This window comes from Mesoplodon mirus (genome assembly GCF_964341445.2).
Source record: "Mesoplodon mirus genome assembly, chromosome: 6".
NCBI classification, from domain to species: domain Eukaryota; kingdom Metazoa; phylum Chordata; class Mammalia; order Artiodactyla; family Ziphiidae; genus Mesoplodon; species Mesoplodon mirus.
In genome coordinates this window covers 146,061,769-146,088,673 of record NC_138982.1, presented here as the reverse complement: position 1 = coordinate 146,088,673, position 26,905 = coordinate 146,061,769, and the positions used below count along the sequence as shown (strand labels likewise).

Genomic DNA, 26,905 nt, shown 5'->3' with positions numbered 1-26,905 from the left:
AAAGCACAGGGTTTGGGGAGCCCTGATGTTTATACACCCCTGAGACCACCCCAGAGTCTCCTCACACCTTGCTCTAGGCCTTCCTCCTGCCCCCTCCTGCTCTGGCCCCCTATCCCTGGGCAACCACTGATCTGCTTTCTGTCACTGTGAGGTAGTTTGCACTTTCTAGAAATTTACAGACAGGGAATCACACAGTAAGCACTCCTTTGGTTTCCCGTACTCTGCATAGCTATTTTGCGATGTGCCCATGTTGCACTGACTGTACCTCACTGTTTATTCTGTCCCTTGCCTGAGCAGTGCCCCGTGGCACAGACACACACCCTGCTTATCCTGTTTATAGACTGACAGCACTTCGGGCTGCTTCCAGCTTTTGACTTGTACAGGGAAGCTGCTGTGTGAGTCTCTGGGGACACTGCTTCCCTTTCTCTCGGGAAACAGGAGTAGAATGGCTGGGGCACACGGCTGCCAAGCCGTCCTCAGAAGTGGCTGCAGCATCAGTCCCCAGCCTGGGAGGATGGTGCTCCAGCTCCTGGGGTCCCCGCCGTGCCGGGCAGGGGTCCAGCCTCAGAGTCAAGCAAGTGCCTTCACAGCCCTCCTGCACTCCCCGTGATCAACGACGTGGAGCGTCTTCTCGTGTGCTAATCTGACATCTTTTTTGGTGAAGCGTCCATTAAAATATTTTGCCCGTTTTAAAAATTGCTTTTCCCCCTTGTTGGGTTTAGAGGGTCTTTATATATTATGGATACAGGTCCTTTATCAGATATATGATTTGTAAATATATTTTTCCAGTCGGTGACTTTATTTCTCATTCTTAACAGTGTCTTTCAAAGAAGTAATTTTTAATTTGACGAGGTCCAACTTATCACTTTTTCCTTTCATGGAGAGTGCTTCTGGTATCGTGTCTAGGAAATTGCCTATCCCAGTTGCCAGGATTTTCTCTTGTTTTCTTCTAGAGCTTTTATACATTTAGGTCTATGACACATCTTCAATTAATTTTTGTATATGGTGCAAAATATCAGGTTCATTTTTTTTGTTTCTACATAGGGATGTCCAATTGTCCCAGCACCATTTGTTAAAAAGACTGTTCTTTCTCTACTGAATTGGCTTTGAACCTTGGTCAAAAATCATTTGTGACAGACAATGAACATGTAGAACTTGAAATTAAAAACACAATACCAGGCTTCCCTGGTGGCGCGGTGGTTGGGGGTCCGCCTGCCGATGCAGGGGACACGGGTTCGTGCCCCGGTCCGGGAGGATCCCACATGCCGCGGAGCGGCTGGGCCCGTGGGCCATGGCCGCTGGGCCTGCGCGTCTGGAGCCTGTGCTCCGCAGCAGGAGAGGCCACAGCAGTGGGAGGCCCGCGTACCGCAAAAAAAAAAAAACAACAACACAATACCATTTACATTAACACCTCCCAAAATCAAATATTTAGGTACAAATCTAACAAAACACATTCAAGGCCTGTATGAAGAAAACTATAAAACTGACAAAAGAATCAAAGAACTAAGTAAATGGAGAGATATTCCATGTTCATGGATAGGAAGACTCAATATTGTCAAGATGTCAGTTCTTCCCAACCTGATCTATAGATTCAACACAAACCCAATCAAAATCCCAGCACAGTATTTTGTGGATGTTGGCAAACTGATTCTAAAATTTATATGAAGGAGCAAAAGACCCAGAACAGCCAATACAACACTAGAGAACAAAGTTGGAGAACTGAGACTATCTGACCTCAAGACTTACTACGAAGCTACAGTAACTGTGATATTGTGATTCATGAGAAGAGTATACTTGGTCATTCAGATGACCAAAAATATATTTTTCTTATATGTATTTGGTCTTCTTCTGCGGTTCCTGGCTCATAGCTCCCAAACCCTTGAAATTTCCTAAGTGATTAGAGCCATAAAGGTGTCTTATGTTAATGAGGTGAATTCTGTCACCCACCTAAGGATGGGGGCTGGTTGTCTGTGGGGCCAACTACATGATTATAGAAGGTGGGAACTTTCAGTCCTGCCCCCCTGATCTCCTGGGAGGGGAGGGGGCTGGAGGTTGAGTTCAAATACCAATTACCCATGATTTTAATCAACAGTGCCTTTGTAATGATGCCTCCATAAAAACCCAAAAGGACAGGGCTCAAGAGCCTCTGCCCACAGAGACCTCACCTTTATCCCCTCAAGGTGACCCCCGAAGCATCTGTTTAGAACCTTAGTCCTTCAGAGAATCTGTGGAACACATGAGGTAGGAAATGGGGGCGAAGCACCAGTGTTTCTGGAAATGGCAGCATGCACCCCAGGTACTCGGTGGGGTGGGGGGGTGCTTACCGCGCCATCTTGTCACTGCAGGACATGGTGAGCAGCCGCTCCCCTTGCAGCACCCCGTCCCACGTCTGGATGCTGGCATTTGAGCGGACTGGGATCGTCCCCTCACCAGACTCTATTTTCGTCCGCAGCTGTCCTCGGGCTTTACGATTCGGATGTCTGTCTGCTGGTTCTAAGACAGAAACATAAGATCCTCTTGAGAGGGTCCACCGGTAGTTGACCATACACTTAACTCACTGAAAAGCACATCTAACAACACCCTATTGATTCAAAATACACTTTACACTTATGTGTGCATATGTTTATGTTATATACACATAAGATATGTGTGTACAATGTAAGTACATAAAAGTGGACAGGAGGGTATATTACAAACCAAATTCAAGAAGGTGGTCTCCTTAGTGGTTGGGAGAAAAGAAGGCTTCCACTTTAATCAAAATGATTTATTTCTATCATTAGAAACGAGTTGAAGCAGACAGGACAAAATGCTAACATTTGCTAATTCTAGGTGATAGATATTTGGGTATTTGCTATATTTCTTTGCTGTATATTTAAATTTTCAAAAATAAATCTATAATGATGCAGAAATAAATTCATAGGAAGCATTCACAAACATCCAGAGTGATTATCTCCAGGTTATAAGAATATGGAGTGATTTAAATTTTCTTTTTTATGTTTTAAAAATATTTAGAAAGTTTCTTTTTTATGTTTTAAAAATATTTAGCAACTTTCTACAGTGGGTATATGTTGCTTTTATAATCAAGAAAAATAATGTAATCAGATGTTCTATTTGGAATAAATAATGCTTAAGCTTGTGAGAAGGGATGTGGGCACAAACTCCTATGAAACAAGAGCACTAACAAAAGTGAGAACAAGGGGGGATGGAGGGCACGTGGTGGCCACCAGCCTGCACCTGCTTTTCTAATTTGATTACACACTCATTAAACTACGACTCCCCAGAAACATGGATGATGACGTACACTTCCAATTCAGAGACAGGTATTACCCAAATTTAAAAACTGAAAACAATTTTGATCTAATATCCTCACTCTATTCTAATTTCTCATTAGAATCCACATTTTCATTCATTAAAATTTCAACTTACTGAGAAGAAAAACCTCATGTTTTTGTATATTCCTACCAGGTCCACATCCAAGGTTGAAATTTTTAAAGAAGAAAGGGTATGAATGTAGGTTTATTCTTTTCTCTGTTATAGCACGGTCATGAATTTTCTTGAGACACTGTGGCCGTGGACGAGCCTGGTGCCATACCTTCCAGGACGGGCTCGTGTGGCGAGAAGATCCTGGCATCTCCACAGGGGGAGGTGCTGATGTACAGATGGAACCGGACGTTCTCCTTCAGCTTAAAGCCTCCCCGCTCGGATTTCTCAAAGATGGATCTTTTTTGATCATCTTTGCTACTGAAAGGAAACAAGTTGCAAAGATAAACTTTAAAGCTGAATACAACCAAAATTTAGTCTGTCATAGCTTACGATGATTTGCAAAGGCCAGTGTTTTCAACGGGGTAAGATAAGCTTGGAGTGGGGTATTTATTTTATATGTTAATGATAATTAGCACAGTTCCTGTCTGGTCCCCAGTGGGACAGGCCATCAATACGCAAGTAACCTCTCCTCCTCATTCATGACCTCAGAACAGAAAGGAAGCGTGTCGGATGTGGCCTGTGGTGAGAAGCAGTCAGGTCCACGGTCAGCCGTTCCGGGCACAGTGACCGGGGCAGCACTGCCCACCTCCCCAGCACTTATTTCTGCATAAATGGAAGCTCGGGGTCTGAAACACAGACACGGCCCCTCTGACTACACGTGTGGCGTGTGTGTACATGCAAGCGTGTGTGTCATAAGTCAGCTTCACGGGGAGATGGGATCCAACCTCACTGTTACCCAGAAAGGTACCAGGTTGAGAAGGTTTCAGTGCTTACAGAAGCAGTGGAAAGTTTTGCAATACATTCTGATGAGAGGTCAATTAAAAACAAAAAAGGAAAAAAAAACCAGCTTCCTTTACTTATTTACTTGTTAAACTTACTTTAAGTAAAGCTCAAGTTGTGTGTAAAGAAACCTAAGCAAGGATCTTCGAGATATGATTTCTGCGTGGCAGTCGTTCAGCGCAAGGCCGCGATCACTCATGTACTCGCCGTTAATACACTTTGTTCCTGTGGAAACACTGATCACCTTGGCATCCTTCACATCTGTGCCTGAAAAACAGAAGAGAAGTCGTTCCTCGCTATTCCTTGCCACGCCCGGGCTGGACCCGCATCCCTAGGGACTGATCTGGGAGATGTCAGCTCATTTTCACACCCTGCCACTGACCCTCACCTGGGCATGCTAACGGGCCCCCAGAGCCTTGCTTTTGCACATTCTGGGAGGGTAACCCTCCCCACTCTTGCGTGTACAGATTCTACTTGGGAAGTTACTTCACCTGGAACGCACTAGTCTTTTCTTGAACACTCCCCAGTGGACACGGGGAGCACTGTGTAGAGGTAGACAGACTGGCCTGGTAATGAATCCTGGAAGTAACATCAAAGCACTGCAGAGGCTGGGAGGACTGCCTGACACTCACCCCGGGGGCCCAGGAGTCATGCAGGGGGCTGTCTAGCGGTCTGGCACCGTTTAACTGCACGGGGAGTGAGTGCAGCCGTCAGCACTGGGGAACCTTGGGAGCCATCACTCTGATATGCAGGTGTCGACAGACAGACCACGTAGGACAGGGTGTAGGCCCTGCGCGCGGCCTGTCGGGGAAGGCACCTCACTTTCCTCCCATGTCCTCCGAGGCCCATCCTACCGCTGTCTCCATTTGCAGATGAGGGGACTGAGGCACAGGGCCATCACAGTCGGCCTGGGGATTTGAACCAGGTCTCCTGACGTCAGGACCACATGCCACGCGCAGCGTTGTGCTGCCGTCAGGCGTAAACCGTGGCTTCCAGCGGAGGGTCCCAAGTGCAACACACACTATGGGGCAAAATGCCCCCACGAGGTAACATGCCCCTTCTGAGGCGGTTAAAACACCTGGATGAAACCCACAGGCTCGCTCGCTCACTCCCGTCGCCGGGAAGGGCAGTGCCTTGCTTAGGGAACTACGTCATCCAGCAGCACACACGCTCACCGTTACGTGTGTACAGGATGACAGCAAGGAGACGGAGGGAGAAGAGGGAGAAAATACAGGCAGCAGAAGAAACACTGAAACCCATGTTACTGTTCAGAGCATCCATCCCACCCGCCAGACAGCTCTCGGCTGTGCCAAGGGAAAGACACAGCAGGAAAATGAGATCCTGTCCTCTGGGGCATGGAGCGTGATCAGCGCCGAGGATCACAGAATCAGGTCCTGTCCATGATCAGAGGTGAACTACGCCTCAGGAGAACGGGACGGGCAGTCGCACCATGGGAACTGGGGTTGCCCCTGCCCGCCGGGTGTAGACAGATCAACCACCCCATGCCACCCCCCTCTCTGGCCTCTTCGTGGCTTCCTGCACACGGCAGGCCAGTCTTGGCCAGCTGGGCTGAGCAGATGCTCCGAGAAGAAAGGGACGGCCCCAGACTCAGCCCCAGGGAGCAGAGGGTCCTCCCGGCCACCCAGGGATGCAGGCACTGGCCGAGGCCGTGCTTTCCTGCTCCCAGGAGGGATCCACGGAGACGCCGCTTGGCGGGCCCACTCCTGGGATGTGGGGAGAGGACTCAGGGAGGGTTCCCTTCGCTGCTGGGACTTAGACACAAATTTTTTTTTTTTTTTTTTTTTTTTTAGACACAAATTTAATAGGGCTTCTTCTGCTATCCCAAAGCGTGCTGTACCCCCCCAGATTTTCTACTCTTGCTAGGGCTTCCTCTCTCACCCATAAAAGTCACATGGAAACTTATCTGGCAGCGTTAACATTAACAGATAAATCAGATTAAGTCCTACTTTCAAGTGAAGTAAGAACTAACAGCTCTCCTGCAGGTTTCCAGGGTCAATCAAGGCATTCACATAAGATTACAGGGAGCAAATATTAATACAGGACTCCTTCTCCAGATGAAAACCTTAGGTTAAAAAGATGAACCTGTAGGGGAGAAATATAAGCGCAGTTCCTCTGTTTGCACATGGTAAACATTTTGAAGGAGAATGAAAAAGTGACCTCCTGCTGGCGTCACAGAGATTTTTCTAGACTGAAAGCATTTCACCTTCATTAAGCATGAAAACAGGCAGGTGCACACACCGCCAACACGGTTACCTGTTGTCATGACGATTCCAGCAAGAACTTTCCTGCGCGCGTGGGGGGCGGCGAAGTTGTCCGTCAGGTCCCCAAACTTCTCCAGAACCAGGCGAGCCACGGCATCGGCTAAGACCTGCAGACCAAGCAGAGGGTTAGTGCTCCCCTCGGGGTCACGTTCTGGGGCCTCTCCTCTGGAACCACACAGGTAAGTCTGGCAAACGAGTGTGTGTGTGTGTGTGTGGGTGGGTGGGTGGGTGTGTGAGTGCGCGCGCACATTTTTCCCTCCCAGACATTCCTTGGAAACAGACGCCCAAGGGGTGTGCGAGGGTCTCTGCAGAAGGACAGTCTGGAGCCCGACCGCATGGGAGCCAGCACCTGAGCAGGTGAGGCCTCCTCACACCAGCCCTGCCCCGGGGGAGGGACCCAGGCCCAGAGGCGAGAGCGCCTGCCTGGTCACCCCCCTCCCACCCTCTGCGGCTCTGAGTCCCGCAGCCACAGCCCCCGCCCGAGTGGCAGGGCTTCCGGAAGAAGTGAGATCACAGGAGGTGCGGCCCAGTCAGCTCAGGGCTGGCGAGGCCCCATGGGGGACACGTGGGAAGAGAAAGAGGAGGTCTGAAGGGCGGTCACACTGCAGGATCACTAAGCTCACAGCACCTCCCCGCCAAAGGCGCCCGGTCCATGTGTGTCTCAGTGATTTCAACATCTAAAACTAATTACCGTGGCCCAGTCACTCAGAAACCAGCACCGCTTAGAGCCTGCAAGGGCATTTGTCACTTAGATCGAATGACACCAGAACGCACCAGAGGCTACACTTGTACAGGGCAAGTGTAGTGTGACTTTAGAAGACGTCTAGTGGTGCATTTCCAGGTCAGGGAGCCACTGGACCGAAGGGAGTGCTTCTCAGAAGCAGACACATTGGTGAGAGTTTGGACATGGTCCTACTTTCACAGCTTATGATTCATCTTGGATAGAACGGACCCTCGGTGTTTTGGGAAACGATGCCTGATGGGAGGTGTGTTCCAGGAGCCACGCGGGACCCACGTCCCACCAGCTCACACTGGTCTGGAGTCCCCAGCTGGGCCCTCAATAAAATACTGCCAAATGAACAGAAGAGCCACCTGTCCTAAATGGTGGCTTCTCTGGGAAGAAGCGTCATCAGGATGTTTTCACCTGCCACTGCACCAGCAACAAGCCCCAGAAGGCGGTGCTCAAGGCCAAAGGCACAGAGTGTGGCAAGAGCAGGGGATGGGGCCCCACTCTGCATCCTAGACAGAGGCACAGAGGGCGGAGGTGTGCAGGCAGGAAAGGTAGCGAGGCCATGGACAGAAAGTCAGGATGTGCAATCACACAACGGCGACGATGCCCTCCGGTGGGAAGAGAAGAACAGCAGGAGGGGAAGGGGAAGCCAGAGGAGACAAAGGCCCGCTCCATGCGAGGTGAGGCGGGGCTCCGAACTCTCAGAGAAAAGCAGAAAAGCGTGGAGTCGGGCACTTGCACTGACAGCCTCTGCCCAGGCCAGCCCTCCCGTCCCCCGAAGGGACTGGGTGTGAAGCAATCTCCCTCTAGATTCGAGGCAGATATGATAACAAAGGGTACATGCTCTCAAAGTCAGCTCGAGGCTGGGCCCCGCGCAACGGCTCGGTCCAGCCACGTCCACCAAGTTCACTGACAGACCGCCCTGCACACACCACGTGGGCAACGCTGTCTGATTTTAAACCCTCTGATGCCGCCATGTACGCCATGGAGGCAAAAAGTCCTGAGACCAGGGATGGCCAACCCACGCCCTTCAAGGGCTCCACCAGCAAGACAGCAGGACGTTTCGCCCCCTCTAGACCATGCGTCTGGAAATTCCCCAGGGAAAGAGTGTAAGGACTGACCCTCTGGAGGCCGGCCCAGGTCCTGCGAGGAGGACACGACTACTTCCTGAAGTGCCGCTCGGGGGCTGGGAGCCACCCTGGGGGCCCTGTGATGGGGCGGGCTCGGGCGGGGGGAGAGACGGCTCCACTTCCCCAGACCTGGCTGGCCTGGGCCACAGAGGCCACTGGGCAGGGCGGAGACGGCCCCTCCCGAGCAAGGCTCCACCAGCCAGGGGCCCTGGCCACTGCTCCCCACTGACCCCACAGCCAGGGCAGAGGCAGGCTGCCAGCGCACACGCACACGCGCACACCCGCGCACACGCACACGCAGACCTCTGCCCGCCTCCCTGCCTGCCCCCCGAGGTGTCACCCACGCAGAACCAAGCACCGGGGGTCACGGCCTTTGATGAGTCCGGTCTCTTCACATGACAGCCAATGGTAAGGGAAGACAGGGCCACTGTGGCTCAGGCTGAAATACTCTATCAAACAGTAAACCTGAAAACAAAAAATCCCTTGGGAGCTAGTGCCACCGATGTGTAAAACGATAAAGGGACTAATGGTTCTTATGAATAATATTAACAAGAAGTGAATACACGGGAAGTGGTTACTTGGCTCATAAAAAATCAGCGAAATACTTTGAATATGTTACTTTATACTGATGCTGTATTTGGTTGCTTTAAGCGAAAAAAAATAAATTTCCTTTTTTTAAAACTGAGAACTACTGGTCCTCTCGGGTGACAACTGCACAGAGGTCACAGAAAGGCAAGACGGAAGCGGAGTCTCCTGCGGGAATGTGGGCTGTCCTGTCAATTCGGAGTCCTTCATTTTTTCTCCTCAGATCAGTGTGTATTTTATCTTCAAAGTGAATAATACTTTGACAGAAAGGAATAGAGAAGAGGGTCAGACTTTCTCCCTGAAAGAAACATTTTTACAATAGACTGGAATAATTTTGGATTTCCAGGAAAAGAAGCAATAAATAACCGAAGGGTTCTAGGGTGCTGAGATGACAACTAAACATCATTTCCTCCTTCCTTATCCTCAGAGCCCACCCTGAAATGTCCCCTCTCTTCACCCTGAAATTTCATCCTGATATGCCCCCTTCTCGCCCTGTCCAAGATCAAACTAAGAGGGGTGCCCACCTCCGGCTGAGCAGGGGAGCCACAGGGACCCCTCGGGGAACTCCAGGTGCCGAGACACCCGGGCACCTGGCAGGCTCTGGAGCGCTCGCAGAGGCCCCGACGCCCCCCTTCTGACGTGTGCTCGCCACTGCTGCGGCTCGGCCTCTGCCTGGACAGGATCCGCGAGGCGCTGGCACTTGGCCCAGACTTGGGTTTCAGCTGCTGACCCGCCAGCCTCACCTGTCCCGTACCTGGGTCCCAGGTGAGACATGGAGGGGGGACCCTACTGAGCTGGGGCAAGGTGCCAGGGCTCCGGCCCTCCCCTCCCCTCCCGTCTCCTCCACGACAGGCGGCCGTGGGCTGTGGTCGCCCCAGGGGCAGGCGGCACAGGGAGGGCACCTCGGCCCACCCACCGTGGGCGGCACTGACCACACCGCACCTGACGGCCCTGGCTGGGCTTCACAGCGGCCACACAACCGGCACAGTCACGGGAAGGCCGCCCGGCGGCCAGACTTACCAGGACCTCCCCGTGCCGAGGACAGAGCGACGAGAAGACACCAGTGACCACGGCCACCGCACCCCGTCTAAGAGCATGAGCAAGATGCGGCCGCGCCCGGGCGGCTTTCCTCACCTGTGGCGAGTGCAGCTGGAGGCCCTCGCTGGGGACAGGCTGGCGAGACGGGGTCTGGTCCAGGCGCAAGTTAAAGACAGTGGCCAGGGCGGACCGCGCGGCCCGGGCCTTGGCGAGCTTCTTGCTCCTCCCTGAGCCTTCGAAGAACTGCCCGTCCACAACCACGGACAGGACGAAGTTTTTGGCGTGGCTCTCCCCGCTCTCCGAGAGGAAGTCGTACTTCAGTCCCGGGCGCAGCTCGTTCAAGATCATCACGGGGTTCTTCCCGCTCGGGGGTGGGAACGGCGGGGGCACGGGGAGGGGCGGCTGGGCCAGGCTGGCAGGCACGGGAGATGCAGCCAGGCTGAGGTCCCCACTCGAGCTGAAGGAGTCGTCGCCATTGGCGCCCAGGTAGAAGGGCACATCCGGCCTGTCCGGGGTCTCGAAGCCATTGAAGAGCGCGTCGGGGAAGTCGGCCTGGTCGGACGTGAAGTCTGCGTTGGCGGACAGGCTCCGGCCCATGGCCAGGTGGGCCTCAGAGGCGTTGGGAAACTGGACGAAGGAGCGCAAGGCCTTCTCGGCCGCGTGCAGCTTGGCCTTCTTCTTCGTGGGCCCGGAGCCCTCGAAGACCTGCCCGTTGACCTCGACGGACATGACGAAGAGGGGAGCGTGCACGGGTCCCGTCTGCGACAGCAACGTGTACTGCAGGCCAGGCTTGATCTCGTTGAGCTGCATCAGCGCGTTCTTGGGCAGCGCGGGCCCCGGCGCCCTCCTCCGCTTCTTCAGGCGGAACTTGGAGTGGCCATTGCTGCTCTCGTCCAGGGCCCGCTTCCTGCCGGCGCCCCCGCCGCCCCCGTTGGAGAGCGGGGCACCCTCGCCAGGCCCCGGGGCGCTGCCGTCCTTGGGGGGCGCGCCGTCCAGACTGCAGTTTTCCTTAACATCTGTGCTGCTCGAACCTGCGGTGCCCAGAAAGAGTAACTTACAACGCCTTCGTTGCAGGATCTTGTAAATGCAAAATTTATAGATTCCTTTATCGCCCTTTGTAACTGGTTAAGTGATGTGTGCTTATACATTTTGTTCCTGGCTGCATACGTGTGGAGCTGTGCATTTAACCACAGAGCCATCCACCTAAATTGGAATAATTGGAGTAATTGGACGTTCTGAGAAATAATGAGAAATAATAACTAACCCTGTTTCTATTTAGTATCACGGGACTGCTTTTGCATTAAAAGGTGAATTTTTAAATCATCTTTTTCTAGGAGAATATTCCGAAACATCTAGAGGAATTTTATTCAAGTTTATCAAAATGTGGGATGATAAACTAACCCAGAAAGACCTTACATTAATAAATCTAATATCAGTATTGACAAATGTACACTTTATTTGAGCATTTTCTTCCTTTTCAATGCCATCTACTCTCATACTATACTCATGTTGGGCTTTCAATTGCAGCCTTTCTCAGAAAAGAAGACATTATTTAAAACATGCATTCACAAGTTACTTAGTTTTTCTGGTTTAAAATATGCAATTAATATGTGCAGTTATTTGGTTTGGTTCATGGATCTTAGAAAACTGCTTATGTAAAGTATTCTGGCCTTTTAGAAATTATTAAGGATATAGCTTCACTTCTAGTATTCATTTAACATTTTCTCATTATGGATGGGGACTGATTTGCCTCTGAATCCTTAATACATCCCATGATAGAAAAACATATATAAGGCAAGATAGGAAGAGAGACACTGCAGACAGCCACCGCGCTCTAACTTCCCAACTGAAGGTGGCACCTTTGTCTTTTTTAGAAAAACAAATAGTTGATGGATTTACAGAATAATTTAGTTATCCTACCATTTAAAGGTAGTTTATTTTTACAATTAATAAAGATAATTTTAGAACTCTAAAAGTTCATGGCAAAATAAATATGATTTTAATTGCAAAAAGGGGAATAAAAAAGCATTCACCCTCCCCTTTAAGTTTACCCGATAAAGCTTTTGTAAAAGAGAAAAAGAAGTAACTCCTTGTTTTCCTGGTTAGTTTGCACACACTGTTGGCCGCGGGAGGCTCAGGGGTAACTATCGCAGGGCTTTGCAATACTGTTGACATGCATGTACTTGAAGCCCTACCACTAGGTTTTGAGAATCCACGTAAGTCTTTTAAGCAACGGAAATATTTTTCACAATTGTAAGCCAGTTTACAAGTACCCCAATGCGGTGGCCCTCGGTCCGTTTCTACGACATAACAGGAAAGTAGATTCTGACTATGCTAAGGAAACTGAGAAAAACAGTGAAAACGCTCATTGGCCCTACCCATGGGAGGGTCTTAACGTGGCAGCAAGTCTGGGTCACCGGCTGCCGGTCCCCACAGTTCAAGCTCTCGGATTCCCAGGGCTGTCACCACTCAGCTGAGATGTGAGAACAGCCCTGGTTTAAACACAGGCCATGGGAAGACTGCCACCACACCGTGGCAGAGATTGGGAGATGGCCAAGCTTTCCCTACGGACTTCATGCCTCCTACGTACTCCTGACACACACCACTTCTCCCAGTTGACAAAGCTGACGGAATGGACACTAAATTTTCATTTATAACATCCTCCAGCAAAAGCTCAATAGGTTACTCCTTTCGGTGCTCAAGGGAAACAAAAGGTTAGAAAGGGTGGGGCAGGACAGAATTGAGATTAACAAACGAGCAAGAACAGCACACGCTACATGACTGCTTACGTTCTGACGTTACCGCTGAACGGAATTATCACCACAGAAGTCAGATCATGATAACTATATGCTGACATGCATTTAATCAAATGTTTATCATCTCTGGAACAAACAAATGCTTTCTTTTAAAAAATAAAAATTATCCGTATTGATTATAGAAAAATACACTTTCTATAAGATAGTTCACATAGATTCTAAGTTCTTATTTGCTTCAGAGGCATGGAAATACTGCTCATGTTCTACTTTACTAAAAATGTTACTATGTAAAGGAAAATAAAACACTAAAATTGGAGAAAGACCTCCCACTGTCATAACTCTTCTTAAATAGATGCTTTCTCTTTCCATATCATGCTACTTTATTTCATAAATGTGAATATTAACCATGATGAAAATTTTTCATCGCTTTCAAAATGACAGAAAATACAGGACTGGCATTTCAAAGTTTCAGCACTGGAACCAACAGTTTATCTTTCCAGAAAATGTATTCAGAAGGATTCTTTATCTAGGTAAGAGACTACCGGATCAGTCTGGGGATAGTCATATCCCTACACGCACTGTGACATTTCCTCCCATACCTGATGACCAGCGCTATGGGTGACAGCAGGAGTGGGGAGTGGGCTGACCCCCGAGAACACAGGCTGGGTTCCAAAGACCCCGAGAGCAGCTGTGCTGGGGGCAGCACCAGGGGCAGCCAGAGGCCTCGGGAGGACGTGCTGCCACATGGACTGAAACCACGCCTGGTCATGTCTTCTCACACTTGCATCCCAGGAATGGCCTCCAGCCTGAGGGCACACGACTGCAGGGTCACCCAGCAGAGACCCAGCAACTCCACGGCACCCACTACACTCGTGGAGCAGAACCCCTGGCTTCTGTGCGCAGACCAGCCAACTCCGAGGCCTCGGCTGTGGGTTCTGGGTGAGGCCAAGGGAAAGTGGTGGCCTGTATCCTCATCCTCGGGGACCGTGCGTCACTCACGCCTGCGGGTTCCTCCCGGGACCTCTCAACATGGACAAGTAACAATGCACATTACACACATACCAGAACACTGATGTCTCTGTCGTGATTTCCCTACTGAAAGCTCCCAACCTCTGTGGGAGCGTTTAACCTTATGCAAATGCTCTGCTATCCGGGATTAAAGACAAAACAGAACAGAGAAGTATAGTCACTGAACGCTTCATCTGTGAACACCTAGGAACAATGTCGAGAGGGGGAAAGCTGAGGCTCTCTGCCCCTCTGTCCCCTCCATCCCAGAGGGCAGCGTGGAAAGGGGTTTCAGGCCACGCCGGCCCGAAGGCCCATCGAAGTCTTTGGAAACAAGATCAACAGGCTCATGCGAGTCCCCTTCCTTCAAAACGCACGGACGAGCCACCGTATTTGAAGGGAGGATTTCAGGCACTGTCACCCCAAAGGACCAATCTCAAAGGTTATCTCAGATTTACACCCATGGAAGTCGGACCGTGATCGTGAGAACCACACAGTGACAGAGCACGAAGCCATGCGGCTTTATGACACGTGCACCTGGAGGCAAGCCTCCCCCGTCCAGGCACGTGCATCAGGACCCCAGGACGACAGCAAGGAATGAAAATCCAGACAAACGGCTGCAAGGAAGTGCCCACAGTAGACACCGATACCCACTGTAGAGATTACATAAAAATTAAACACATGCCACCATTAACAGTCTGTATCGAAGGAAAAAAATCACCCTCCCCAAGCTGGTCCCATTCAATAAATTTACAAAAACTAAGATTTTAATAGAAAATTAGCCACTTGATACTACGTGATAGGCCTAGATCTTACTCATGTTTTCTTCATCTTCTACATCCATGGCAAAATACTTTTGAGGGTTTCTTGACTGGCGGAGACTGTTTCTGTCTGAAAGACAGCAAGAAAACGACACTGAGTGTACCAGTCATATGAGGTGAGTCTCCTCTGGAAAAAATCGCAGAACAAGGACGGTTAGGTCTGCCCTCCGGACAGAACATTCTCCCACCTCTTCAGCATGGTACAGGACCCCCAGCGTCCCCCCAAGGAGCCTGGCCAGGACTCTGCTGTTGCGGGGGCGGCTACCATGGCACAGAAGATTTCGGGCCACGCTGCGGAGGATGGCCTGGATTCCAGGGGTCAGGACCATGGAGAGCTCCACCAAGGGAAGGGTGACCCATTTAAATCTCAGAAAGACACCTCTCGTCAAGACAAACCCCAAACAGAACTCCAGCCCATCTGCCACTTGATCTCTGTTCTGGGGAGACTTTGGTTTGGGTTATGAAATAAAGCTGTGGAGCAAGAACATGCCACAGCGCTCACCCTACCACTCCCCTTCACCTCGACTGAGTAGCATCCCGTGGACGAAACTAAAAAGCATGTCATTGTTCAAATCTGATCTAATTTCTTAGCCACGTATAACTTATTATTCTGTTCTCAGGAGAAACCACAAGAAATCCTCAAAGAACAATTATTCCAATTATATAATTATTAACAAATTTAAGAGTTTCCTCTTCCTAAATACCTTAGCTATACTTTGCAGGACTGTACTAACATATAATCTGTAATAAAGAATCCCATCAAATTGCTATTGAGGAAAAAATTCTGCAAATTTTGTAGTCACATTTTTTTATAGAAATTAAATTTATATTATAAATCAGTTAAGAGGCAAATTTATTGCTTTTAAGAAAACAGTGACTAAAATGTGCTAAATCATGCTTATACCTTATGTATCTCTCTCATATAACATATATGTAAAATAGTTTCCGTGACAATCATTTGTTAATGACATCAACCCTCACTGTATATCTGGTAAACATACAGTTAAATGAGTTAAAAGTTAAATGAGTTTTTATTTAGACTCGTTTATTTAAGAAAGTGTTCCAGATAGTTTTTAAAGCATTAACATTATATTCATGAATTACTTCAACATAAATTTCTGAAAGTTTATTATATGAAAAGCACAGTACTGGATATTATAAGAACCTAAAATGAATCAGACTGACTCTGCAATTGAGAAATTTAAATAAAAATATTGTCTGGATAGCTGATTGTATTAAGGAATAACTTTCAGTCATTTTAGGTGTGGAAATAGTGCTTATCTTTTAGTGATATACACTGAAATATTCACAGACGAAATGATACCTGGGATTTATTATTATAAACTGATCCCACGTGGTGGGAAAACGTGGACACGGATGAAACTGAGGGGCCACGGCTGGTGGTGCTGCTGCTGCCTGATGGGCACTCGGGCTCACCACACAGTTCTGTATCGGTGTGTGTTGTAATGTTTCCACTATGGACTAGTTCCAATGAAAGTAATTTCCTTGAGGTCTGGAATGGGCACGAGTGCCAGACCGGCCCACGCCCTCAGTGAGATGCAGGTGCTCCGAGGGTCCTCTCGGCCACGGTCAGGGCGTGTGATGGTTAAGCTGATCCTGGAGGAGAGGGGGGTGGGACACACCGTGAGGACTAGGAACAGGTAGCATGCGGGAAGCACAGAGGCTGTGTGAGAAAGGCACTTAGAAAGCACTTCTGAGAAACTCAGTTATCAGTTATCGGCTCTGGAAGCAACCACACAAGCTGCCCAGAGCACTCTGTTCTTACTGGCTGGATTCAAAGCAGGCAAAGGGGCTTGTGTGGTGGGAAGACGGAAGGCATGTCCCCCGCTTAGCCCAACTGAAAACCCTGGACGGCACAGACACAGCAAGCACGAGGAGGCTCGGGAGGGCGGAGGGGAGACGGCAGAGCAGCAGGGGACCCGGGGACGGTGTGGCGGTGAGTCCCTTGCGTCTTCTTTTTGCATCATTATCCAAGGCTTGGAGCTGAATAAGCCGGCAACCTGGAAACACCAATGGGCAGACCAAAACACCCAACGAAAACTGTCTCTCTGGCCAAGGGACCAGGAGAGGACCTCCCAGCAGGACAGGAACCTGACAGACCGAACTGCCCTATTCAGCCAGACCCCAGCCTACCACCCAGCAAGGACGTGGGGTGGGGGAGCCTCGCGTCTCATTCCCTCTGGGCTGTGACGACCCCCTCCCCCCTCCTCCCCCCCGGCGATGCAGAGTCAGGGAGAACAGGCGGGGAGCCTGGACTTCCACCCCACCTGGCCATACCCAGGCGCCTGCCCCCTCCCCACTGCGGGTGTCACAGGAGGCCACCACCCAGCAGTGCCAGTGGAGGCCAGGGAACCTGGACGTGCACCCCCGTCCGGCAGCAATGAGGCGGCGTCTCCCTCCCCAACAGAGGGCTGTGAGAGAAAGCCAGCTGAAGCAGAGGTCCAAGTAAGACTCAGGTTCTTGTAACGTGATATGTCCAGGTTTCAATCAAAAATCACTCATCACGGGCTTCCCTGGTGGCGCAGTGGTTGAGAGTCCGCCTGCTGATGCAGGGGACACGGGTTCGTGCCCCGGTCCGGGAGGATCCCACATGCAGTGGAGCGGCTGGGTCCATGAGCCATGGCCGCTGAGCCTGTGCGTCCGGAGCCTGTGCTCCGCAACGGGAGAGGCCACAACAGTGAGGGGCCCGCGTATCACAAAAAAAAAAAAAAAAAAAAAAAAAAAAATTCACTCATCACACTGAGAGCCAGGAAGATCTCAAACCGAATGGAAAAAGACAATTGATGCCAACCCAGAGACATCAGCATTATCTGAGAAAATTTTAAAGTAGCCACCATAAAAAAGAAGTGGGAGGAATCAGTAACTGATCTCAACACTGCCCATACAGTCTGAGTCATCAAGACAGACAGGCAGACCACACAGAACAAAACAGAGGACCCAGAGACAGGCCCCCACAAAACACCCGCTCATGGTTGACAAAGGTGCACAAGCAACGCAATGAAGGAAGGACAGCCCTGTCAACAGACAGTGCTGGGCAGCTGGGCACCTAGAGCTCACACCCCCCCCACACATTCACCTGGAATGGACCATAGGCTTTATTAAATGCAAAGCATGAAACTACAAGGCGTTTACAAAAATCATAGGAGAACATCCGTGGGATCTAGGACTTGGCAAAGAGTGTGCAGATTAGCCACTAAAAGCACAATCCATAAAAGGAAAAAATGATGAACTGGAACCCATCAAAATTAAAAAACTTTTGCTCTGCTGAAGACCCTGTTAAGAAGATGAGAAGACAAGCTATGGACTGTGAGCAAATATTTGAAAACCACACATCAACAAACAAAATATACAAGAAACTCTCAACAATAAAACACACAGTCCCATTAGGAAGAGACATTTCACCAAAGAACACACACAGAGGGATGTTCACACGTGAAATGATGTTCATACTCATTAGCCACTAGGGAAATGGGACTTAAAACCACGTGAGATTCTACCACACACCTACGAGAATGGCTAAAATAATGACAACCCAAGGGCCAGCGAGGATGGGGAGAAACTGGATCACTCACATGCTGTTGGTGGGGATGTAAAATGGTACAGCCACTCTGGGAACCAGTCTGGTGGTTTCTTAAAACTCAACATGGGCATTTATTCCAGAGAAATGAAGACTTACGTTCACATAAAAAATGTATACAGGAACGTTTATAGCAACTTTATTCATAACAGCCCCAAACCGGAGACAACCCAGGGCCCTTCAGCAGGTGACTGGTTGAACACACTGTGGACCATCCACACCATGGAGCACCATGTGACAATGAAAAGCAACAAACTACTGACACACGCAATAACCTGGATGAATCTCCAGAGAATTAGGCTGAGTGAAAAAGCCAATCCCAAAGGTTACATACATTACAGCCCATTTATACAAAGGTGATCCTTGAGCAACACGGGTTTGAACTGCATGGGTCACTGAGACACAGATTTTTTTTCACTAAGCACGACCTACCCCACTGCATGGCCTGAGGTTGGCTGAGTCCAAGGATGAGGAAACAGAGGCCCGACTATCAGTTACACAGGTTTCCGACTGCACCTCACGTTGGCACCCCAACCCACGCGCTGTTCAAGGGTCAACTGTACAACATTTTTGAAACGAGAAAACTAGAAATGGAGAGCAGAGTAGTGGTTGCGGGCGGGAGGGTGTGGGTGTGGCTATAAAAGCACAACGGGGCAGCGACGGATGCTCCGGATCTTGCTATCCTGAGGTCGGCACCCCGGCTGTGACAGTGCGCTGTGTAAAGGGAACACCGTTCTCCCCATATTGTTTCTTAGAGCTACACGTGAATGTACGTTCTCTCAAAATAAAAAGGTCAATTTAAAAGCAGGCAGAAGGCACACAAAATAGTGGCCGGTGCGCTGAGAGGCTGGCTTCCCTGGAGGTCTGGGACGAGGAGACCATGCCTGCCGTGACAGTGACGGGGAGTCTGGGCACAGGAGAACGCTGCACCGCCAGAGCTCACCTGGTTTGTAGGACATGCCTCGTTTTCCTGCTCTTTCATATTCAAGTTCTAAAAAAGGACAGGGAAAATGTCTCACAGTAGAAAATAATCAGGCTGTGCACAGTGTGGGTGGGTACATGTACATTAAAAGTGGAAGCCAGAAATCTCTTGCAGAGCAGAAGCCAATATTTTCAGCTTCTACAAATGCCAACTCTCGTACCGAAGGTTATAAAACAAAGCAAAATAGCAAACGCAAGCACTTTAGAGCATTTTACATAACCATTTTTCTTTCATTCTGAAAAGTACCTCATATGGCCTGGACTACAAACACATAAGAATTAAACCCCCATCCAAAATCCCATATGGAACAAAATTCCAGGAATGGCCAGGTAAAGAAAAGCTTTACTTGACAGCCGTATGCGAATGCCTTCTTCGTTTTTCAGGGTCCCGTAAGCATTAAGAAGTAAGCAGAACTGGGGGTGCAGGGAGGCATGAAAAGACCATTAAACTTGGCATCGAAAGACGTGGGACTTAAGTTTAACTTGATTCCAGTTATAATTTCAACTTTTCTTTTTTTAAATAGAACTAGAAAAGCTGATCTTATGTGGAAAAATAATCAGGTTTGAATAGTCAAGAAAACTCTGAACTAAGGAGCAGTTAGGTGGGGCTGGTCCTCCCAGACTGGAAAGGATGGGGCGCCAGCATCCAAAGCACGCCCGCGGCTCATGGACTGTGGAGGAGGGAGACGGACTCGGGACAGAGCTGCTTCCCACACCACTGACCAATGCGTTTTCTAACACGTGGGCCTGGAAAGGGGTAAAGCCCGGAGGAAGAGGAGGCTGGACCCACCAGTGCCACTCGGTCAGTGTCGGTTTTGGTTCCCCATGGGTTCACGTCTGACTTCCAATAACACGATCCGATTGACAATGCTTTATTTTCTAAATGGGTGGTGGGTAAATGGTCATCTGTTGTGTGATTCCTTATACACTGTAGATGTTCATGATGTAAGCCAAGGTGTAGATATATATGTAAGATACAACATTCCTATCTGCTTCTGACAGCACCCTTATCCTCACTGTGGAAACGTCAACCTGCACACATTCCTCCCCTTCCCTTGGTGAAAAAAAGGTTTTCTGGAATAAAATACAGAGAACATAACTTACTAATATTCAGGATGCATCAGAACATGAATCCTCTATTGTGCTGGTGAAAAATGCTATCTTTAGGAATTCACTAAAAAATTATAGATTAAAAAATGTTTAAGACAAGCAGTAACTTGACAAAAATTACTAGCAATTATTACTGGGTTTTATCCATGTTACTCTCCGAACAGGATGGTTTTAAGAAAAGTTTTACATATTCTTAATGACTGTTAAGGGTTTCAGTTTTAATAGCCATACACTACAAATTTTTAAAGAGTGAAGTGTTAAAATGAAGATTCTTCATGTTAATTCTCTACTATAAATCAAGCAACTTGCTAAAGGCTAGACTAATTTCGCAGCTATAGCAAAAAACTGAATGATGATTTTATTATTTATTTAACAAATGTAACTGAAGTATAAAATTCTTACATAATTTGAAGAAAAATAATCTGAAATTCAATAACTTAATCATGCATGTTTAGAGAATGCATTCATGATTTGTGTTTTGCTTCCAATATTTTGCTTTCTAAACAAACTAGTATCATTAAAATATTCAAAACATTCAATTTATAATATTTTACAAAGAAATAGCTTCCTTCCTAGGAAACCATCCAAATAATAGATATTCAGTTATCCTTTAGAGATTTTGTACACATTGAACTAAATACAGCAGACTGTGCATAGCAAATAAGGTTCAAGCATTACTTTTAAAACACATGGTTTTTTCTAGTGAAGTGCAACATGGAATAATTAAAATAACCATATCAATCGACAAAAAAACTCTTGGAACTAATAAGCAATTATAGAAAGGTTGCAGAATACAAGGTTAATATACAAAAGTCAATTGCTTTCCTACATGCAAGCAATGAACTGGAATTTGACATAAAAAACACAACACCATTTACATTAGTACCCCCCCCAAATGAAATACTTAGGTATAAATTTAACAAAATATGTACAAGATCTATATGAGGAAAAGTGTAAAACTCTGATGAACGAAATCAAAGAACTAAATAAATGGAGAGAAAATCCATATACATGGATAGAAAGACTCAATAACGCTGATTTTGGCTCTTCCCAACTCAATCGACAGATTCAATGCAATCCCAATCAAAATCCCAGCAAGGTATTTTGTGGAAATCAACTAATTGATTCCAATGTTTATATGAAGAGGCAAAGACCCAGAGGAGCCAACACAATATTGAAGGAGAAGAACAAATTTGGAGGACTGACAGTATCTGGCTTCAAGACTCACTATAAAGCTATGGTAATCAGGACAGTGTGGTATTGGTGAAAGAAGCACACCCACATAAATACTGTCAACTGTCCCTTGACAAAGGAGCTAAGGCAATATAATAGGGCAAAGAGAGTCTCTTCAACAAATGGTACTGGAACAACTGGTCATCCACATGCAAAAAAATGAATCTAGACACAGATCTTACAAACTACACAAAAATTAACTCAAAATGGATCACAGACCTAAATGTAAAATGTAAAACTCCTAGAAGATAACATAGGAGAAAACCTAGATGACCTTGGGTTTGGCAATGACTTTTTAGATACAACACCATAGGCATGATCCACGAAAAACAGAATCGCTAAGCTGGACTTTATTAAAATTAAAAACTTCTGTTCTGTGAAAAACAATGTCAAGAGACCAAGAAGACAAGCCACAGACAGGGAGAAATTTTTTGCCAGAGAAATAGCTGATAAAGGACTGTTATCCAAAATATACAAAGAACTCTTAAAACTCTACAATGAGAGGACAACAACCTGATTAAAAAATCGGCCAAAGACCTGAACAGACACCACACCAAAGAAGATACACACATGGCAAATAAGATGCTTCACATCAGCTGTCATCAGGGAAATGAAAAGTAAAACACCAATCGGATGCCCCTACACACCTATCAGAATGGTGAAAGTCTAGAACACAGACAACAGCAAACACTGGCAAGACTGCAGAGCAACAGGAACCCTCATTCACTGCTGGTGGGAATGCAGAACGGTGTGGCTGCTTTGGAAGACAGCCTGGCGGCTTCTTACAAAACTAAACAGACTCTTACCATAGGATCCAGCAATCGCTTTCCTTGGTATTTACCTAAAGGAGCTGAAGACTTATGTCCACACAAAAACCTGCATGTGGATATTTATAGCAGCTTTATCCACAGCTGACAAAACCTGGAAGCAACCACGTTGTCCTTCAGTAGGTGAACAAATAAACTGTGGCCCGTCCAAACAATGGAATAGTATTCAGAGCTAAAGAGAAATGAGCTATCAAGTCAAGAAAAGATATGCAGGAAACTTGAATGCATATTCCTAAGTGAAAGAAGCCAATCTGAAAAGGCTACAGACTGTATGATTCCAACCATATGACATTCTGGAAAAGGCACAACTATGGAGACAGTAAAAAGATCAGTGGCTGCCAGGGGTGGGAAGAGGGGAGGGATGCATAGGTGGGGCGCAGACGTTGTTTAGAGCAGTGGAACTACTCTGTAGGACACTATTGTGAAGATTAATAAACAGAAACTCCATTATTTTTATAACCACACTCTGTCCTTCGAGATGAATGAAGAGGAACAACACATTTGAAATACGGTCCATGCTTGCTCTGTTCATCACGGCCTAATTAAAATCTGTTTATCTGAAAATTATACTTTATTTTGTGGAATGAAAGGGGAAAAAGAGAACACTGTGAGCTGTATTTTCAATATGAACACTAATAATTACACTAAGAATAGGCACTGTTAAGATTTGATCCAATTCCCATGTATTTCAAGTACATTCCACAAATCTAACTCCACACATTTGCTTTAGAATCTCAACTGTCAAACCAGGGTGACTCTGCCCACCCCTGGAACACACCCCCCGCTGAAGGAGCTCCTTCCCAGGGAGCACGGCCTCCACTTGTACTGGGAAGCCCATCTGTACAAGTGCAATGAAATGTACCCACACATCTGTCACAGGAGATTCTGGGAGCCCCGGGCCTTCCATCCATAACTGCTGTCCACCAGGGGTCAGCAACTTCCCTCACTTGTGCCCCTCTCCTGGCAGACACAGTGTCTCCTCCTCTTGCCAAAGATTGGTTAAGATCCCTTCCTTCCTGATATACACAGCACAGCAGCAAGGCACCACAGAAATCCCCCTCCTCACCCACCAAATGGTACTTCAGGTGGCCCATTCCAGAGCGAACTCCAGGCCTGAAAGCTGAAGCTATCCCTCTGTCACTGCCATCCTGTCACCCACACCTGTCCCCTGGTGCTGGCACACAGAAGGCTCTAATGGCTACTTGTTGCATAAATGGATGGACGGATGGATGGATGGGTGGGTGGACTGGATGAATGGGTGGGTGGGTGGGTGGGTGGATGAGTGGGTGGATTGGATGAATGAGTGAATGGGTGGGTGAATGAATGGATGAATAGATGGGTGGATGAATGGATGGGTGGGTGGATGAACAGATGAATGGGTGGGTGGGTGAACGGCTAGGGGGATGGATGGGTGGATGGATGGGTGGATGAACAGATGGATGGGTGGGTGGGTGAATGGTTAGGTGGGTGGGTAGATGGGTGGGTGGGTGGGTGGACAAATGCCCTCCCGCCCTAAGCCTCCAGCTCCCACAGCACTCTGCCCCTCACAAACAGGCAGTCTCTCAGCGAGGTGGAAGCAGGGAAGAAGCCTGGCATGACAGCTGCCTGCTCCCTCAGGTACTGTCTGCATCTCCTCGATGGCACAGAGTGTCCATGCCCCGTCCTCCAGCCCTATCAGAGGTGGCTCACCTCTACAGGTCTGGGCCTCCATTTCTGTAAAAGGTCCCCACCCCCCATTCACTTCTCCATCCTGGAAAGGTGGGGGAGCCCAGCTGGACTGCAGCACAAGCACAGTGGCCATCACAGGCTGTACACAGTGACTGAGCACAGACAAGTACTCGCTGAGAAAGCCCTTAATCGCAAAATACAGGAGGGCATTCATAAAGCGGGGGGCGGGGGGTGAAGGAGCCTTCTGGGTTCTCCATCCCGCCCCCCCACTGTCCCGCGACTCCGCAGCAGTGCCGTGAGTGGAGAGAAGGCGACAGCGTCTGCACTGGTCGGGCCCGGGGAGGGCTGGTCTAACAGTCCCCGGGAGTGTGACCTGGGCTCCAGACCCACCTTGGGCCTCAGGGGGCAGCACCTTCCAAGACAGCAGTGTCTGCTGTATGGGGTCCTGGTCAGTGTTTACACTGCACATTGCTCTCTTCTAACCGTGATTTCCTGACAACTAAGCAAAGCCATGTGCCTCTCATCCAAGGTAAACAGCCAGTACCCTGCCTTGCGGAAGGGAGTGACCCTTCAAACTAAATTCAAAAAGGCACATGTTATACCAGTCTTTACACAGGATTTGGAGCACTTTAAAATTATACAATACTAAAAGACTACATTTCACATCTTGTAAAACTGTCCCAATTTGGTATAAATGGGATGGCCAGTCCTAATAATACTCATAATTTTTAAAGGCATTCTTATTAGTTTCAAATATAGGGCATGTTATAAATAGGAACAGGTATCAACACATACCTAATGTTGTTTAGCAGTGTTCACAATGAATCTACACACACAGGAATGTCCAGTGAGCACGACTCACTTACTTAACACACGGGGCTGCATTGCTACATCTCGTAACACCCAATTTCTCAAGATGTTGGTCTGAAACCGCAACGTACTTGGGAATGGTTTTCCTACTGAAGAATAAGATTCTAGAGTGTGTGAAGACATTTAGAAATTGTATACAGTGGGACTCATACAAACCAAGTGAATTACAATAAGTTCCAAAAGAATGATGACAGAATTGTTCTTACGCCTCTCCAAGTTTTCCCGAATTTATGTTTAGTGATGAGGAGCCATGGAGAAAAAATAGCGGCGAGTCTAAATTTAGGGGATTTGCATGAAAATTTCTTGCAGTTTTGGCTTCTGCCTTTGTCTTAATCTCCTACTGCTCGTCTTAATGCCATCTTGCTCCTTCATGCCTGACTGAGGAGGGCAAACACACCGACGCTGTAACCAGGTGCAGGTCGGGAGCAGCAGGGACACGCCGAGGAGGCTACGCCCACGTGCCCTGGGGACGGTGCCTCTGTCCTGGACACACATGGTGGGCATGGTGCCCGCGGGGGTCACACATCACAGGGCCCCGCCGCTCCTAGACACAGAGCTCCATTAGGACAAGCGTCTGCGTTACAGTGAGCAAGATGCTCTTACCCCAGATTGCTGACTCCAAAATGAATTTCTTCTTCCTCTTCTTGGGAAGCCGCACTAAAGAACTGTGGCTCCTTTTATTTCCTGGAGAGATGACTGTCTCCTGCCGCAGAAGACCCCAAAGATGCGGTGCTGGAGAAAGAGCCCGTTCCAGCCCTATCAGCTGCTGGGTAACGAGGTGGCACCCGGAAGACAACTGGCTACTGCTTCAGCAGGAGCATCTCTGCACCTCAGACATTTTCTGTTGGTTAACGCACAGTACGTGGAGACAGCAAACTCTCAACACCTCTCAAAGCAACAATTCACCCCAAAGCCAGCAGTCTGTGACTTTTATAGTCACAGGCAACTTTTAAATCTGGTGTTAAGAAAAAAATATTGATCTTAACACATCAAGTTGAATTAAAGACTGAAATTATCTGGAGTGTTGAATGGAAGGAATTTGCTCTCCGTATTTTTAAAAGGAAAAAACACTGTAACGGCGGCAGCCACAGGCTTACCACGGCATGAAGAGTAGTTTTGACGTTAGAAATGTCAGTCAGTAAGGAAGAGTGGCAGCAAAGGAGAAACTACACAGCATGTCTCTAGAGGGAAAATCTCCTGGGACTCAAAGCTACGCACTTCAAAGATTTCATAAATGTCTTCCTAAAAAATACTTTAAACCTTGAAGCTAACGTGATTTCTAGACATGTTTAGAGACATGATTTTAAATCTACCTTTGTGAGTCCCTAGCTAAAACTCTAGGAAATGCCAACAGAAGAAAAGAGACGCACTCTAGAGGGAAAGCAGAAGTAACCGGCATCCACAAGATATACTCACAGGCAGGTCAGAACACGTTGGCGCACTGCACCGCGTTGGAAGCCCGGTATTTGCACTTCAGGATGAAAGACAAAGGAGTTACCTTACCTCTCAGAGCGTCTCTTGCGCCTCCTTTTACACCAGAGGGTGCTGAGCACAGTCCCCATGGCCAGCGTCCCCGCGATGAGCGGGGCCAGCCCTGGCCAGCCCGGCCCCGTCCCAGCCCCCGGCCACTGGGGTGGGCGCTCAACCAAGCATCCGAGCCGCGCGACTGCGACGGCCCTCATGGACACGTGGGAGGGCGGCTCCTCCCCCGCCCCAGGCTCACTCTTCAAAGCGCAGATGGAGGGGCCCTCAGCCCTTCAAAGTGGGCAGGGACATGACTCCGGGGGCGGGGGTGTGGGTGACACCATCTCCCCATCAAACAGAGTCCTGCCTAAAAAACCCCAACGTCTCCAGAATATACACAATTCCTCAAATAATGAAGTAGAACCACCAAGAGTCCAGTTCACAAAATAACACTGCCCAAAGTAACGCTCCCACGCAGCACTGCTCAGGGGCGCAGGACCCTGTGGCTTGGGGACACTGCTGGCCCCACCTGCACGTGGGCACC

At 48.4% G+C, this 26,905-nt stretch overlaps 1 protein-coding gene across 12 annotated transcripts in view; it reads right to left on the bottom strand.

Annotated features, from left to right (window-relative positions):
• ADARB1 (adenosine deaminase RNA specific B1) overlaps positions 1–26,905 on the bottom strand; it is a 115,353-nt gene that overhangs the window by 26,010 nt on the left and 62,438 nt on the right. For 11 of the 12 annotated variants that reach the window (XM_082624602.1, XM_082624604.1, XM_082624603.1 and 8 more), the window contains 6 exons: positions 14,606–14,680; positions 10,125–11,059; positions 6,538–6,652; positions 4,362–4,530; positions 3,593–3,741; positions 2,325–2,493 (listed from right to left, as the gene is read on the bottom strand). In XM_082624602.1, coding sequence (XP_082480728.1) covers positions 2,325–2,493; positions 3,593–3,741; positions 4,362–4,530; positions 6,538–6,652; positions 10,125–11,059; positions 14,606–14,680 — 1,612 coding nt within the window. The remainder of the gene's footprint in view (positions 1–2,324; positions 2,494–3,592; positions 3,742–4,361; positions 4,531–6,537; positions 6,653–10,124; positions 11,060–14,605; positions 14,681–26,905) is intronic. The other variant, XM_082624605.1, reaches the window with a different exon arrangement.